Raw genomic sequence first — 18606 nt, forward strand, 5'->3', positions numbered from 1 at the left:
AAATAAAGCAAATCAATCCATAATCTCTTTTTAGTCAAAATGTTATGAACTAAAAGACTCATAACATCGTAAAGCACAAGATGAACAAAGGAAAAAATTTGATTCATGAGTACCACTTCCAAGGTTTGGATGACTAAAATGGAGGCATTCACATTAAAATGTAGTAATTACGTATTAGTTCTTTAAATTACACCCGGTATTCACTTTCTTTTGTTATAGTAGTTAATACATTTACATTAAAAAAACTTAATAGGCAACATAGACAAATTATAGAGAGGCCCTAAGAAATAGAAGCACGCAATATTATTATTGTAATTAACTATGGGATTTTCATGTCATGTGTAATTTTAAAAAGCAATTTATTGCTTGTAACAACTAAGCAATCAATATAGAAAGAAAAAAAAAAAGAAGGAACACATATTAGAGTAGTTGCATGAATTCAATTGATTAAGAAATATTTACAAACAAAATGTAGCATAACTCTTTGACAAACTCAATAGGACGATGTTGACATTGCATATCACACCTATGAAGAGCTTCCGAAGAGAACTGGTGTTTGTTGAGCCACCATAGCAAGGGAATCAACCGATCAAGTACTTACTTGGTCACAGGCTAGATTAGATGAACAAAGTCCATCCTGCAAAATTTCAGCCCAAAACAATCACTAATTAGAAGCATGTAACTTCTTACACCTCCCTTTCAGTATATAGACCATAGTCAGATTTTGGAGCAAGTTAAGACCATTAATTTGAAGAAAACCAAACAGAAGCAATTGTCAAGTTAAGACCATTAATTTGAAGAAAACCAAACAGAAGCAATTGTCAACTAAAATCAGAGAATAGAGCTTATCAGAGTGCCACTTTGTTAAATAATTTAACAGGAACATTGCAAATTAAGCAAATTAACCTGACACTTACTTGGATTAACGGAAAAGACTGGACATGAAGCATGCTAGTTTCAAACTCCAAGAGAGCAATAGCGAAAATAGATAATCAGCGCAATACAGCTAAACTAACTTTCTAAGCCCAATAATAAAAGGAGTAAATAAATGACATAGCCCCCAAATTAATTACAAAATATAGGGACGAAGATAGAATCAAAGAGGGTAAAAACTCAGAATTTCAAATCAAAAACCCGTATTCAAAAACCCTAAAGCTAGAAAGAAAAAAAAATTGGAAACAAGCCTTTCAATTTCGAGAGTAGACTAAAATATTAATCTGAAAAAAAAATGATGAAAAAGAACAGATTAAATTATAACAATCTTCTTAAAAAAAAATTCATACAAACATAAATTACTCACAGATTTCAATTATTCATTTTATTTAATTTTTCATAGGCTGAATCTCTTGTCAATGTTTAATTAAGGAAATGAAATAGGCGTGATCTACCTGAGTGCTCAAAATGAAGGGCCAGGACTAACTGCAAAAGATACCACTGTAGTCCATCATCATAAACTCTTTCAAGAACTCAACGCATTAGCACAAACCTGTGAAAAGACATCAAGTCACTTGATGTAGCTAAAAAAAACAGTAAAGAATATGCATCAAAATCATTAGCCGGCGTCATCTCCGATCTTGGTCTATCGACTTAGCTATAATTTTTAAATACTAATTTACTACTTTTAGAATCAATCTTGCTTATACATAAAGATCAAAATACATGGCAAAAAAGAAAAAGGCTTTTTCTTCAATGCTCAGCAAATTTACAGTAAGTTCTATTCATAATGACATAATATGTATACAAATTTGATGTCAACACTAATAAGATGATTTTTAGAAAAATGTTTCTTTTATACAATGCGAAAACTTTTAGCAGATACAAATGAAAGTATGAAACTGTAAACCTGTAATTGAAATCAACCTTGACTCAAAAAAATTCAAGAAGATACAACCTATTTGCCTTATCTGACTGGAACAAAATTAGATAACCTAACATAATAATTAATATAAAATTAATTAATGAATACAATGAATTTTTGGAATCTAGGACTGACTATATAACTATTTAAGTTGCTTCATGAGTAGCTAATAGAATCTTTAGCTACTTCGTGCACAAAACGCCTGCCATGTGAGACACACCAAGACGTCAATATCAATTCCAGAAACTACATATATATTGCTCCCCTAAAACATTTCGGCTACCTCTAATGTATTGATAATCAACATCTAGCAGCTTTCAAGAAGTTGTCACAAGGGCTTGATGTGGGAAGCTTGTATTCAGCAGTGACAAGAGAAACTTTTTTTGGGAAGACAATACTCCAAGCTATAACAAACTACCCCGTTCATCACATGTGTATTGCTAGCATTTTCATATTGTGCCTTATAAAAGATTATGATCAGGTTGTACCCAGCAGGGACAATATTGATCTTTAATAGTCAATCATCAGAAGTAGAGTTCGGTTTAACTGTTACTTGTATTTATATAGCTCTTCATATAGCCAGCCAATTATAGATGACAAAATTAAGTGTATCTAGAAAACAAGGCAGGATAGAGGTATTTGATTGCAGGAGCCATTAAGTTATCATATTCAAAAGGATTTCCTTTCTGCAATATTTTTCAACTCGGAATAAGAAAAAACACTTCTCACTCGGATTGCCAAATTTAACACCAAAAATAGCCTTATTCCCATTCTAAGATGACAAATTGTTCTGAGTAGCCAAATAATTTAAGTGTTTAACAGTATAATAATGGATCATCCCTCCTTCCCTTCTTGTTAGCCAGTTCCTTTTTAGGGTCTCAAATTGTTTGTGTTCGAACTGTTTGTAGGACAATTATGCCATATCAAAAATTTCTTCATAGATGCATGTATGAAACATTGCAACAATTGAAACCTCAAAGCTAAAAGAATTTTAATAAATGCCTTACATGTGAAGGAGTAGCCCTATTTGGTTCGAGATCAGCATGCTGGACATAGAAGTTGATTAAGCTTTCTTGTTGCTGAACCGTCATCAAATGGGACATCTTCTGCTGCTTACCCATCATAAGAGCTTCGTAGTGGATGGCCATTTCCTTGTAAGGCAAATCAGGGGCAGTTGAGACAGAAAATCTTCCAACTTGATGAGCTGAGTACAAGACTTGTAGGAAAAGGAGACAACCCCATTCTTTATAAACTATATAGTGAACATTTCATAATCACGCAAGAATAGAGCTTAAGATAGAATAATAGGTGAAGAATCCGATGAGAACAAATGACATCAGAAAAGACAGTTCTCATTGCAAAAAATGCAATTGAAATTGATCTTAAGCTTCTAAATTTTAATTAATTGCAATTCATTAAGGTCCAAAACACCAATGCGTATGAAAGCCAAAACAAAACAAAATTATATGACATAAAACCCACAACAGAATCTCAAAATCATCATTACAATTTCACAACCTTAATATTAGTCCATATTCTAAGATTAAATGCCACACAAAACCAACTTGTACGACACTATCAAATACAATCTTCCAAATCTCTCATATTCTAAACTTGTAAAACCTCACTCAAAGGGACCTACTGAAGTTTAGTTTCTGTAAGAATTCACACACTTTATCTGTCTATCACCATACTATTAAAAAGAAAGTCAATCTAAAGAACTCCAAGTTTCAAGCTCAAAATAAATTTAACACAATCAAATGATCAAACTAATTTTCCCACCAAGATAAATGAAACACAAAAGAATCCCAAGTTTCAACCTCAAGTTTCTAAATACGCATGCTTGTGTTCAATGGGGTTAATAGGCAAAACGCTTTTTTCCCCAACACAAGAAAGTTTTAAAATATTTCTTAGTATGTCATGCAAACCATGCCTTGCAAACAAGGATAGCCAAAAATGTTGAAAGGCAAGAATATCCAGCGGCTAGGATTTTTCCCTCCATAACATATTTTCCAACTTTGCAAGACTTAAACTTATCCAAATATTCATCTCTGACTTTCTATCACAAAATTAGTAAAATGGTTCATTTCAATATAGCATTTCATATATAATTATGTGAAATCACAGAATATTTATCCATAGAGGAAGTGAGGAATAAAGAAGTGGTAGCTACATAATAGATTTCTTAATATCTCATTTGATTAGATACCTAAGTAGCAAGTCAACATTTCATATTATGGCTTTACACTGAGAAATTAGTCTGAATGTAGAATCCATAAGATACATAAAACTTTAACAGCTTATGTAGTTACTATCAGCATCAACATCAGCCAACCTAATTTAGTAAACTAAAATTACATGGCATGTAAAACAATTAAAATTTTCACAAGATAACCAATTAGTTATTCACATCTAAGCAAAACCCAGTCCACAGCTTGCCATAAGACTCTTTGTGATATTAGTAATCCCATCATCAAAGTTGTGTATATTTCAAACATCAAGACTCTTTGTTATGATTATATAATAAAGATAAAAGAGAGATTTTGCAACCAAGTGTCATAAAATCATAAGAAAATTGAGACTCTAGTATAAAGGTACAAGCCCACAAACCTTAAATAGCAAACCACGATGTCATGATATCCCAACATCAAGACAACCAAGAGGAAGAAAATGGGTGTTGAGAGAAGCTTTCAACTGATTACTTCTCACTCGCCGCACCTCTTAGTGATTTCTTCAGCATTAGCAACAGGACCACCCATTCTATCAACAACAAGATTAACCAAACTCTGAATCAAATCATTCAAAGACATCCCATGTTCCAGAACCTTACATTCTATTGATATAGCATACACTTTATTCTCAAGCTGCTGCAACTGAGCATCAATAGACCAGTTCACCAAGACAACTTCATATTCAACATTGCTCGAAATTGAAACAGCTTGGAAATCCACAAGCAACGGCATTTCCCCTTGTTCAACTGAATGCGAAGTGATAGCATAAACATCATAAAACCCATCTACTACCTTTTCATCGTATTGAACAACATTGTAGTTCTGCAAAGAGCAAAAAATTCGATTCGAATACATTCACTAACTGCACAGACTATATATCATAAATACCATTAGCTTGTCCCTTATCACTTGCTATCTAGAGTTGAAATGAACCTAATTGAAATTTTCGATACACAAACGCGACAAACATCATTACAATTAACATTACCCCATGTAAAACCCAAAATCCAGCAACAAACCTTTACTTTGCTTAAATGTCACACGTGAAATGTAAAATCATATATCTACTTGTTCGAAATACAAATTAAAACCAAATATACACGCCATTAATAATACCTAAATTACCAGTAAAACACCATCAATTCAGCTCAATTCATTCATAAAATTAGGGATATCAAGACTAACCCAATACTTAAGCGACACAAATTCACTCAATCGTTCATTATCCGGCACCGACGGCGAACACGCAAGACTCAATTGCTTAGCAGCCATGATCTGCTGGTCGGATGCATCATCGTTTCGGTCTTTTCGAGTTTCGGATCCCGAAGCACTGATCGCCATTGCTAATTGTAATTAAATTGTAATCAGCAGGATTACTTCTATTGACATTTCCACCACCATTCTCCGTCGCCGGCGTCGATTCCTAACTGGAAAATCACCCAATTCTGAATGTTTCTATTTCGGGTTTAGGGTCTGCAAAGACTGTAAAAAATGGAGGGAGGAGAGGCCAGTGGAGACTGGAGAGTGAAGAGAGAGAAAATGAAGTGAGAAAGGAGAGATGGAGTTAGAGTATCAGAGTAAGAAAGACCGCTTCAAAGGACACAGAAAGCAAATGGAAGAAATGAATGGTAGAGCACGAAAAGGGGAAAAAGCAAGAATGAGGGATATAGGGTTGAAGACTGAAGTCAATCAACAAGGAAAAGGCAAAAACGAAAAAAAAAAAAGAAAAAGCAAAAAAAAAAACAGGGGCAAAATCGGATCTATACTGTAGATTTCAAACAGTAACCAATATTCTGGGACTTAAAAGGGTAAGGATTATATAGGGAATAATTGCATGCCAGTTAGCTTTATCAGATCCGAGTTATAGAGTGGTAGCTACTGGAAAGGTGCACAATGTTAACAACGGTTCTGTGGTACATAATAAATCATTACCATCGGGTTACATGCGAGTTGCAATAGATTATACAACTGAGGAGCATACACCTTTGCCCGCCCCTCTCGATGATGGTGAAGCATTCGTCCTTAAAGATGCCATAAACACAATCGTATTGTGGCCCACACATCTCATTATTACAGATGTTCCGGTATAAATCCATTTTTTTTAATATTATTTCTTGATGACTGCCACTTTGCGTTTTTTGGTTATAAAATTTTTACAGTTGTTTTTTTTTTCTGAAAAAAAAAACTTTGGATTACTAGTGTTCACAGGGTCATAAAAGTTCTTCAGATCCCAAAGCTAAGAAGACCAAAGCTTCTCCATTGAATACCATATTAAGAAATGATGAACCTTTTCATGCATCATCTGAATATCAACCACAAAAGTTGGATGATAATATTGAAACAATCCCATTCCCGAACACCCTTCCAGCTGATCTTCAAATAATGCACAAGTACACTTTGAAGATGGCTCAGAAAGAACAAATTCACATCCTTATTGACATGGGAATTCCTGGTCAAAATAATGAGATCTTCATAGGCCGTGAAGAGATTTTTCAATTTCTTGCCCAAGCAAAAATTGGTGTCTGTCATATCGTAATTTACATGTCGTGAGTGTTTATTAGCTGTTTTTTATACTATTTTTTTTTTGTTTTTCTTTTTAAGGAAATATGTTTATGTTGGTTACATGATATATTTAGTTTTAAAGATCTATTTAGTCATATATCTTTCATGATGAATTCGTAGGTTATTGCATCGCCGTTACCAAATGCTTGGTTTAGTGGGTTTATTTGGCTTTTTATGTCCAAGTGGGATATCTCCCGTAGCAAAATTAAAGAAGGGAGAGATAAAGAAAGTTGAAGAGGATCAAAGAGCTCGTTCGGAATACATCAAGAATACATTATTAAAAGTTGAGGCAACTAAAGGAAGGGTCTTCCTAGCACCGTATAATGTTGGGTATGTATATTATTTTTTTATATTATATTTGTCCATGGTGAATAATTTAAACTACTAAGAGTTGGTTGTTACCCCTTACTGCATAGGATTCATTGGGTGTTGTGTGTTATTGATCCGTATAATGACATCGTATATTTTCTGGATCCTCTACACAATGAAAATAACAAAGGCACAGGAAATGGAATTGGATATGATTTGCGTTCAATTGTCGACAGGTTAGAGACTTTTTTCAAATTCTTTTAATGAATATTGGTGCAAAATTCCTCTAAAAAGTGCCAGATTTTCATAATTTAGGTTGAATGTATAATTCTAAGCTCATTGTCATTTTCTTGTTTTAATTTCTTATATGCTGCTTCTTAAGATTTGGCATGTGAGTTTACTCCTAAATTTCTAATGGTTTTCTAACGAACAATTTGGTAAGAAGATGCCTTGTTGAGTTGTGCAATTATATACCATAGGAGTGTAGACAATACAATATTACCTTGAGTTGTGCAACTGATGTAGTGTCAACTCTGGCAGAAATGGTACGGAGTTGGAGAATTATGTAGGAAATGTATAAATAAGGACATAAGTGTAGTGTACCATCTTTTATTTCATCTACAATGGTCATCTCATCATCGATCTATTACTCGAAATCAAGTGTAAAATGCAAAGGTTAATTAATACAATTTTCAAGGTGACATAATCAAGTGTGAAATGCAATGGTTTTTTTTTTTTTTTTTTTTTTTTGAAAGGATGCAATGGTTAATTATTGCAATTTTGTTGTTATGCAGAGCACTCTTTGGTTTTCGAAGTGAAAAAGGATTGTTAAAGAAGATTAAAATGAGCACCAAGTGGGTGCAGATACAAGTATGTTGTATGACTGTAATTTTTGTTATATTTTACAATTTTTGAAATTATTTATGATTATTTTTTTGTCATGATTATGCAGTGTCCACGACAAAATAATGGCGTTGATTGTGGATATTACGTTATGAGATTTATGAAAGAGATCATTGACCATAAGCAAACCCAAATTTTTGAAGATGTATGACCTTTTCTTTGTTTTAAACTTAATATGCCTACATTTGATGCTTGTTATGTTAATCAAAATTCTTATATTATTTATTCTTTTTTGTCCGGTCTTATTTTATATTTTGCAGTACTTTCATGATTGCAATGTCTCAACGTATGATCAAGACCAAATTGATGAAATCCGAACTCAATGGGCACGTCATGTTCGATCTTCTCATGTGAATATGTGGTTGATTCACCATGTATTTTAATTTGTAATAGGCCACAAATTTTTAATTTAAGAATTTTGTAGTGACTTAATTAGGGTATGTATATATTTGAATTGACATATATTGTACTGTAATTTTTTCCCTTTCTTGGAGAGTGTTACCAAAAATGACTATTAATATTATTTGTATTTTATGAGACCTTAAGACATTTATTTCATTTGGAAAACTAAATTTAGTTCTAATCTAGATCTTAGTTAGTTTGTACTGATTTGTTTAGCTACATATTTATTAATAATTATAATTAATGCATTATATAGATTTTGAATTTAAAATATTTAATAGCGCTTTCTAATAAATGCTATTGATTAATTCAAAATAAATCAATTATGAATGTCATCAACCTTCCCACCATTTTAATTGATTTTACAGCGTTTTATATTCACTGCTGCTAAATTGAACACGATTAATGGCGCTTAACTTAAGTGCTATAATTGTTTTAGCAGCGCATGTATTCAATAGCGCTTTACAAACGCTGTGTTTTATAAAAAAAAAGCGCTGTTAATTAATCCTTTTGTTGTAGTGTAAGATCTAAACCAAAAGCATCAATTGGATTTGCATCTGGGATTTAAACAGACATATCAGATAACCAGATACATCTTATTATTCTGTTTATTCAAGTTACTTTTATGCATAAAAAGGGTAACATTTGTTCATACAAAGGGTGACAATTTTTCATACAAAGGATAACAACATTTTTAGGAAAAACACAATCATAGTAATACTGTAGTTTATATGGGTCCCTTTTATGCATAAAAAGGGTAACAATTGTGCATACTAAGGGTAACGTTTTTGCATACAAAGGATAACAACATTGTTTGGGAAAAACACAATCACAGTAATACTATGTTTTATATGGGTCACTTTTATGTATAAAAAGGGTAACATTTGTGCATATAAATAGTAACATTTGTGCATACAAAAGGTACACTACAAAATTTGAACATGGCATTCACTACTATCAACATTCACTGCTATCATCATATGCACATGACATTCACTACTATCAACAGGTACATTATCATCACTTAAGTATAAGATTACCTTTAGTTGAATGGGATGATTCTGCATTGCCACATTCTATTGTTAAATAACTTGATTCGTGCTTGTGCTTTCCCTATATATCCTCGTCCAAACATGCTATTATCATCATTAACTCGAGCAGCTTCTCTGTTATCATCATCAATTTGAGCAGTTTCTTTGTTATCATCTACGAAATTCTGTGTTTGATCTTCTATGATTGTGCAATTCTAGTCGAAATCCCCTAACAACGGAGTTTGAATTTGCCTCTATATTTTGTAGAAAATCGAGGATCATATTATTGCAATTTGATGTATTGAAGTTTGATGATGAATCCTCCATTAATGATCTACGTCGCAAGGTAATCATTTGCGCGTTTTCTCACTTTCTCTCTCCTCCATTGTTGCTTTGGGATTTCTGAATTTGAGGTATGAGTTTTAGCGTCTTAATTATGATTTTTTTTTTAAAAAAACGAAAATAAGCTGGCACGTGTGTGCGTCGCCAATTTACAATAATTCATTGCAAACCGGGGGCACACAAAAGTTTTTACTTCTCTGACCTCGATTCGATTTTAGGGATATATTATACTCGAGTTCTTCTTTTAAGTTTATTGTTTGGTCTCATGTTATGCGTGATGGCAACTTTGTCGCTTATCATTAGCTAAGCTCCGTTTGGTTGGGAACAAGTGTTGGAATTACATTGTCCGCATGAAATTTCTCCATATGTACTTATGGACATTTCGTCTTTTTGGATTAATATATTAGCTTTGTTTTTCTTAAAAAAATATGCTGCGTAAACCCCTTTTATTACGCCACGTTATAAACTCAACCATTGAGTCAATTATCAAACCACATCATAAAAATGGAAATAAATGTATACAATTACAAATCATAAGGTTTAATTACATAAAAAAGATACGATGAAGTTTAAGACCATCTCCAATGGTGAGACCCAAGTTTGAGTATTGAAATACAAAATGAGTTATTTTTTTACCCTTATGGTGATATTATACCAACTTTTCAATTGAGCAACTCATATGAAGTCTAATTTCTCAATGGTGAGATTTTCTAAAATATACAAATGTCATTTTCAATTTATGGCCCACCAAATCCACTTCTTTTTTAACATCAAAAATTGTAATATTAAAAATTAAAAAATTAAAAAAGGTTAAACTTAAATAAATTACAAAATATATTAGAATATTAACAAAAGACCCACATGTTTTATCAAATGAGATTAAAAGTTAAGTATCTAAACTTAACAACTTTCTTTTGGATTTGCTAAATTTAGATACAAATTTATTGATATACATTACAAAAAATACTCTCTCTCTTAAATATACTCACTTGAGTCTTACCATTGGAGAAAATCTATTTAACAACATATAGAGTAATAATCCGGTACAACAATCGGACCACACAACATTTTACAATTAAAAACACAAAACAATAAAGTACAAAGATATCTTGGCATGCTCGATGGCTGGATATTGGGGATTCAAAATTTGAAATCCCGTCTACAAAGGTCAAATACTACTATTACTACTGCTTCAATTCCCACTTTCAACCTATTTCATTCATTCTACAAACTTTCCATTTTTCACTCTCCTCTCAAAATCTCCCTTTCATTCTTCATCTCTCAACAATGGCGTTGCCTTCCAACTGCGACGAAAATGCTCCTGCTGTCGAAATCACCATTGATTACCTCTCTTCCGAAGATCTCAAGCCCTTATCTGACCCCGATTCCCGGATTCAGGTTTCCCCTCTTTCTAGTTTTCTGCCATTTACATTGATTCTATAAGATTTGATTGTTGTTTCGGAAATTTTGAAATAAAATTGAAAACAATAGATCTGATTTTTAAGAAATAAAACGACCCTTTATTAAAAATGGGTGTATGAATTTGCAGGGTTTACTTGAGGGTTTGGAATCGAAGGATTGGATTAAGGTCTGTGAATCTTTGAATGATACTAGGAGATTGGCTATTTATCACTCTACTCTTTTGCTCCCATTGCTGTAAGTTTCTGAATTTAAATTTTACTTGTTCTTGGAAATGGCTGAATCCGTTCCGAAATAATGGTGAGCATGGAACGGGTACAATTATCACTAAAAGGGATATTCATAAACCGAACCGATAAGTTTGGGTACCCGGACTTCGGGTATCCTGATTTTGGATCGGTTATCGGGTACCTAATAAGGTATCCAGCAGTGATAATTAAGTTTCCCTCAAAAAAAAAAAACAGTGATAATTAAGTTAATAAATTAGTTATTATGATATTTTTTTAACACTAATTAACAACAATATCACATAACCTTGATTAAATTATTAATAATATTACTAATCATTGATATTATATAGTGATTATGGAGTAAAGTAAGAATTTAAATGTTGGAAAAATAGATTTAAGTAGGAAAAAAAAACAAAATATTGCTTATCGGAACAAAACGGGTAGCCGTTAATTTTAAAATATACCCAAAAACCATACCCGATAACAAATTATCGGAACGGGTATCCGAACAGTTATGATTATCGAATCGGGTACCCAAATTTTCGGAACGGTAACGGAACGGATTTTCTAGTTTTTGGTTTTTCGGGTAGTTTTGCTCAGCCCTATGAAAAATAGTGTGCTAATGTATGTTCCGGGAATTCAGGGAACCGGTTGTAGTGGTGTTGGTGAAGGCTATGAAGAATCCAAGAAGTGCTTTGTGCAAGACATCTATTATGGCTGCTGCTGATATCTTCGTTGCGTATCATGATAAGTTGTTGGAGCCTGATTTCTCTGGTGGTTTTGACAACTTGGTAAAACCTGGTTTATTTGCTCTTGCTCCTATGTGCATACTTTATATATAAGAATGGCTGAATTTTGTAGAGTTCAACTTTTTGTCATATGTTTTAACCATGTTATTCCTTGCTCGATGATCTAATTTTCCAATGTTGGATCAATTTGAGTGGAGTTTGGTCAATAAATAAGTAGTGGTTGGAGAAAAAAGATCGCGAACTTTATGAAAGACTTAAAATTTTTGGGGCTTTGTTTTTATTTCTCGTCCATGATGTTATTGGTCTTTTCTCTTGGTTAATCATCTATTGTTTGTTCAAGTTTAAACTTGTTTACATTATGAACTTACCTGTATTGGATCATTGCCTTTTCGATTCCCTTATCTATTTATTTGTCTAGTTATGTTTGTTTTGTTATGCAATTAACTAAATAACTAGTGAGTTGAGACAGAAGTCAATGATGTCTTGTGCCAAAAGAGATGGCGTGATGAATTGTCTCTAAGTCGATTTTTATTGTTAGAATGTTATACATGTGAAATATGAAATTATCTAGTATATGATAATTCAGCTATGGTATGTGGATCCATATTTGATGACTATGAAAATTGTATAATTGCAGTGATGTTTAGTTATTAACAACATTGATTTGGACATTTGGTTGCTCTCAAAATATGTGTTGCAGTTGTTGCTAATATATTATGCTCTAAATAGAGCTTGGTTTAAGTGTCAGTTATTAGACTATGAGCGCACGCCTTTCACGTTGTTATAAGAAACATACAAAGGGTAAAAAAAACTATGCATACCCACACACATACCCTTATGGTCCCTGGCTACTCCCTGCTTTCTGGCACCTTAATGAAAAAAACAATAAACAAGATCCACTACCTTATTTTCCATCCACTTATACTCAACAAAACCCACCATCAATTTTCTCCTAAAACTATGTGCCCAAGAGAATTGTGAAGTTTTTTGTGGGACGGAGGGGGTATTTGTTACAAGACTTATATTGTATCCACAATAATATATTCTCCTCTTCTTACATGGATACCTTCCTACATTGTTTATACTATTTTACAATGAATAGTATTCCCTCTCGTTGGTCACTCTTTGTTTCCTTGTGAAAATTCAAGATATGTCTCGGGTATTCTTGTGATTGAGATCGGATTTATTATGCATAGATGCTAATAAATTCATCTTACATGTGAATAAGATTTTAGAAACGCACATGGGAATATGTTATCTGGGTGCTAATACCAGTTACTTCGATTCTTCTTGAACTAAGGTAGTTTTAAACAATTATTACTATGGTGTATTAACAAGTCTATACTTTAGCAATCAAATTTATTCTCTCATTGGATAACTTTCTACGAGTCCATATAAAGTATATAAGATATAATTTTATGGTACAACTTTCTTATGTTTCCTAGAAAGTTTGACTGAAGTCTAATTTCTTATATGCAGGCATTTTTAGGTTAGGTGTGTTATTTGAAACCTGAGGTCTGGTCAACTTGCTTTTGAATTTTTATTTATATTATCGTTGTTGCTTATCAGTTCCTCCCTTTGTCTTGTTTGCCCTAGTTTCTAATTGGTTTGTATTTTCGAGTTTGCCCTTAGTTTTTAAAGAATATAAGAGATCATTTCTTTACCCTCACACAGTCACACATAGGCTTTGTTCAATTCAACTAATTTTTCAAACAAACTTTTTATAAATGTTTTTGCTTGAAAAACTCTCTCTCTCTCTCTCTCTCTCTCTCTCTCTCTCTCTCTCTCTCGTTCTTGTGTGTAAAATTGTTTATAAAAAATTATTTGTATTTAATTGTTTGTAAAAAATTACTATTCTGTTTGAACTTATCTTGGCAACAAATTATTTGTATTTAATTGTTTGTAAAAAATTACTATTCTGTTTGAACTTATCTTGGCATGATCTGTTTGTCATTTGTCATTTAACTTAAGATAATTTGAACCTAATGGAAACAAAGTGGTCAGATGGTCGAACACTGGTTCTGAAAACTGATCATAGAATGTTCTGAGAAATTTAAAATCACAAGGGGCAGGTATAGGTTGGTTAGCTAAGATGGAATAAAAATCTATAATCAATAAGAGTATTGGCTTTTCAGTTTTTAAGATTATGATGCCTAGTGAGTGACATTCAACTTTGTAATTGACTATACAAACACTTATAAATATCAAATCTAATGGTTTCTGTTTATGAAATTGTATCAAGGAGCTTTCATACATGTTACTGTATGTGGTTTTATTTGCTTATACTACATGTTAATGGTGTTTAACTGTCTTGATGCTTTATACCAAGAGTTGTTCTGTGTTCGCAGATGACTCACTATTGTACCATTTGTTCTGTCTGTTGCATTCATGATCATGCATACTACAAAATTTTTTACGTATAGCATTTCGTGATGAATGTCATCCGGTATTATTTTTTTTGTAATCGTTTGGTTTATTGCTTTTTAGCTAAAGCCTCCAGCACTAGAAGTGGTCTTTATTGTCTGCTTGTGATATAGCCATATAGATTAAGAGGAATATGAATAGAGGATTATTCTGTGTTCCTGCCTCTAGGATTTGGGTATTTTCTTTGTTGTGTAATTTGAATTTTCACGGAGGGGAGCATTTTGTTGCACATAGTTTCAGATGGTAACAAAAGTCAATGTCTTCATTTATTGATTGCCTGAATTGACAGAAGGCTTATACACTAAGATTCTTCTGGAGTCTGTGTCCTTTACAAAAATGTGGGTTCATCTCTCTGGGACTTTAACAAAGTTGTTGCATCCACGAGACAATTACTTACTAGAGCAATTGTTAGGTTGGGCCAACAGATCTTTTCTGTAAAAGATATGGCAATTTGAAATTTGATTTATTTCAGCAACCAATATTCACGCCTTTTCTCAATACGTAAAGATATTCGTTAAATGATTCTTTCATGGGAAATTCTACATAGTACTTTTGTACTTATGTCATTTATAGGGAGCATGCGTACCCTTCAATTTTGTTTTAATGAATCACTGTGAACACTGAACAATTAACAAAAAAGAAAGTAGATAGCTTTTAGTGGCTAATGTTGGTTGAATTACAATGCAAGGCTTGCAAGCATAGGCTATAAATTGGAACTGACCTTCTCCACACTTTTGTTTTCCCATTTGCTTCTTCACTCACAATTCTCTTTCTTTTCACTCAAATTTTCTTTATTGCAAATACCAAAACTCACTCATGATGAATATATATATATATATATATATATATATATATATATATATATATATATATATGCCTTGTCAACAGTAAGGATTTCATTGATGGCTTTTTTTATCCATGTCATCTCTACCAAATTCTTAATTATCTCTCTCCCCTTAACTTTTGCTTCACTTAAAGCATGTATCCTTGTGCTGAAGGATCTTGCCGTCATCGGTAGAGGTTGTTATGACCTTTTTTCATGCACTAGAAGATGTTGAGGGGGTAGAGTAGGAGGGAAGGGGGTTGCGTTAATGTCTACACTTTTACTGCCTTTACTAGTTTATCGGAGTAATAGTTCCATACATACAAGTGTTATTTGGTCCCTTGTTCTGCTTTTGCTCTTGCGATTCTTTCTCAATACTCTGTCCCACATGCCCCAACTGAAAAACTGTAACAAAAAAAAGAATATAGGCAGCAACTAAAGGATATGGGATCTTGTCATTTTTTTTTTTTTTTTTTTTTGGGTTTTCGATCTGGTACATGCAGGCTAGATTGGGCTGCCTTGTCTCAGGGTATCAGCCCAGCCCATTGAGACCTCTTTACCTCACCCCATCTTTCTCTCAAGCCTTCTCCAGAATGAGATCCAATCTCCCCCCCCCCCCCCCCCCAATAGAAATTGGGAAGTGATGGCGCTAGGCCACAAGAGCTTCGGCAAATCTTATTTGTTTGATGGTGCTTTCTATTAATTTTGAGATTCATTTGTAAAACCATTTTAGTTACTGATGTCACTAGGCCACAGCACAGGAGCTTCGGCAAATCTTATCTGTTTGATGGTGCTTTCTATTGATTTTGAGATTCATTTATCAAAACTGTTTTAGTTTTATGTATAATTCTTCTGCTTCTGTTGCTGCTAATTTTCCATGATGTACCCTCAGCTGCTACAGCTTTTGCTGAAAGCATCTCAAGACAAGCGGTTTGTGTGTGAAGAAGCAGAAAAGACCTTGAAAACAATGGTTCAGTCTATTACCCCTCTTCCTTTGCTTCATAATCTTCAGAAATATGCCCGCCATTCCAATCCAAAAGTCAGGGCTAAAGCTGCTGTATCCATATCTAATTGTGTATCCAGAATGGTAACATCTCATTTTGTACTGTTTGTGATATGGTTATGTTATTCTTGCTGCGTTTCACTTATCCGGTAATATTGACATAATATAACAAATGTCGTTTGATTACAGAGCTTCCAAGATTTACAGGACTTTGGGTTGGTTTCACTGGTTCAAGTAGCTGCTAATCTGCTGAATGACAGGCTTCCAGAAGCCAGAGAAGCTGCGCGTAGTATTACCATGTCAGTATACAAGTCATTCACTGAAAATGAAGATCAAAAGCCAGAGTCGTGGCAAATTTTTTGTGAGTCTAATCTACCAGTACTTCATGGACAATCCATAATCAAAATCACAACTGCTAATTAGGCATATAGTTGCTACAGGCAGCAGCAGCAGCAGCAGCCGTGTACATAAAGTATGTTTGATCTTCTCTGAAGATGCCTTCAGAAAATTTAGGTCCTCATCAGTTTGTTTGTGATTTACTAGTTGATGTTAAGCTGTATCACGTGCTTGCTACGAGTGTGGAAAATGCGTATCTATTTTCAAATCAAACGTATTCGAGTTTTTTTGTCTAGTGATACAGTCGTGTATTGTAACCGTGCCCTGTTTTTGATGTCTATCTTCGTTCTGGCATTGTTATAAACTCCTTTATCATATTACTTTTATAATATGAGAACATGGATTTTGGGGCTGAAATTTGAATGTTAATATCCATTGAATATATTAATATTTGTTTGAAAATTATACACCATCCATTCTAAACTAACAAGAACTTGTTTAACTATTCTATAACGTGTGCAGACTATAAGGTGTTTGTTTGCAGTGATTGTTTAGGGGGATGAGTATTAGAAGGGGATTATTGGGGATAGGAATAATACACCAAACACCTGCCTTATGTCTTTATCCCTCCATTTCGCGGGGGAAAGGGATAGAAAATGGGTTTAAAAGAATAAATTACCCTTATTGAATAAGGAGAAAAGTGAGGATAAGTTTGTAATTTTTTTTTTTTTTTTTTTTTTTTTTTTTTTTTGAATAAAGTTTGTAATTTTGTCACATATCCCAACTTATTTCTCATATATACTCATAAACCAAACTTGGATTAACAATTATCGCCTATTACTTTCCTATCTTTATTCTCCCTCTCTATCCTGTCCTTTATATTAAACGCTTTCTATTAATTTCCTAATCTTTATTCTTCCTCTTTTTCCTGTTCTAAATATCAAACGCTTTGTAAGGAGTAGAATACAAGGTGGTTTTAAATTTTATTTATTATTTTTTTTTCATCTAAATAACATTACAACTATGCATAAGGGAGGCTTGTAGGTTGTAATGCAGATGAGAAACTTTATTTGAGGATTTGCGACATGGATGCATGAAACTTGGTGGAAGGACATGTGGGTGTTATAGATAGTTAGGGTCCAAGTAGTGGTCTCAAAACTGACCTGATTCGAAAATCCCCTCCATTTTGAACTGTAACCGATTAGATTTGACTAGAGAAATTTAAGATCCTGATCTGAAAACAACTTGAACTCAACTTGAATTCGAATTTAACATGATCCAAACTTAATCCAGCATCAATTTGACCCTAAACTCAACTCGAAATCGATTTGATTCGACTTAAACTTAAACCAAACTGGTATGACTCGACCTAAACTCAACCTAACCCTTTATTGACCCAAAAAATACCCTTTTATATTGATCCAAAAGAAATACCTAATTCAATCTTAATTTGTTTTGACTCAATGTAATATTAAGCTGACCCGATTTTAATCCGACTAAATATTAACTCGACATGAATTCAAGCCAATCATAGTTTCAAACCAACCATAATTTAAATCCTACCTATGATTTTTACCAACCATAATTTTAAGCTCAATTGAAGAACTCTACTCGTAACTACTCCTAATATCTTATATACGAATGGAATTAGTAATTGTAACTTTAATCATTCTAGTGATCTCTTGCATTACAACCCTAGATGGGTTTGTTATCTAATTAATCTTTCCGATTTTCCCTTAATTCATCTATAAGGCCTTCTGTAATATCCACATGACAAACCATGAACATACGAAATTGAGAAGGCCAATTTATTCCATCATCACTTGATACATTCCCCATGTTGGTAGATGTTTCAGGATCATCGCGATGTGGTTGTTGTTTAAAATTTGGGAATTCATATTGCATTTCCGGATTAGGTTGTTGTTTAGATTTGGGAATTCATATTGCATTTCCAGATTAATTTGATTTTCATGGTTCTTTTCAG

General features: G+C 33.2%; 1 protein-coding gene and 1 long non-coding RNA gene across 3 annotated transcripts; one reads left to right on the top strand and one right to left on the bottom strand.

The window, feature by feature from the left end:
* Positions 1-425: 425 nt before the first annotated feature.
* On the bottom strand, positions 426-5746 carry LOC145609060 (uncharacterized). Of its 2 annotated transcripts, XR_014105973.1 has the most exons (4): positions 4469-5746; positions 2866-3110; positions 1389-1486; positions 426-637 (listed from the first exon to the last, which is right to left on the bottom strand). It is a non-coding gene; the product is annotated as an uncharacterized LOC145609060 (long non-coding RNA). The 2 variants fall into 2 exon arrangements; XR_014105972.1 differs by lacking the exon at positions 4469-5746 and having other exon boundaries at positions 2866-4437.
* Positions 5747-10788: 5042 nt separating this feature from the next.
* Positions 10789-17054, top strand: LOC145607965 (uncharacterized). Its single transcript, XM_081663564.1, has 5 exons — positions 10789-11036; positions 11188-11294; positions 11931-12078; positions 16176-16370; positions 16476-17054. The coding sequence occupies exons 1-5, from the start codon at positions 10926-10928 to the stop codon at positions 16707-16709; spliced, it is 795 nt and encodes a 264-aa protein (XP_081519690.1). The 5' UTR covers positions 10789-10925; the 3' UTR covers positions 16710-17054.
* The last annotated feature ends 1552 nt before the right edge of the window (positions 17055-18606 follow it).

This window comes from Chenopodium album, chromosome 23 (assembly GCF_948465745.1).
Source record: "Chenopodium album chromosome 23, dcCheAlbu1.1, whole genome shotgun sequence".
Taxonomy (NCBI): Eukaryota; Viridiplantae; Streptophyta; class Magnoliopsida; order Caryophyllales; family Amaranthaceae; genus Chenopodium; species Chenopodium album.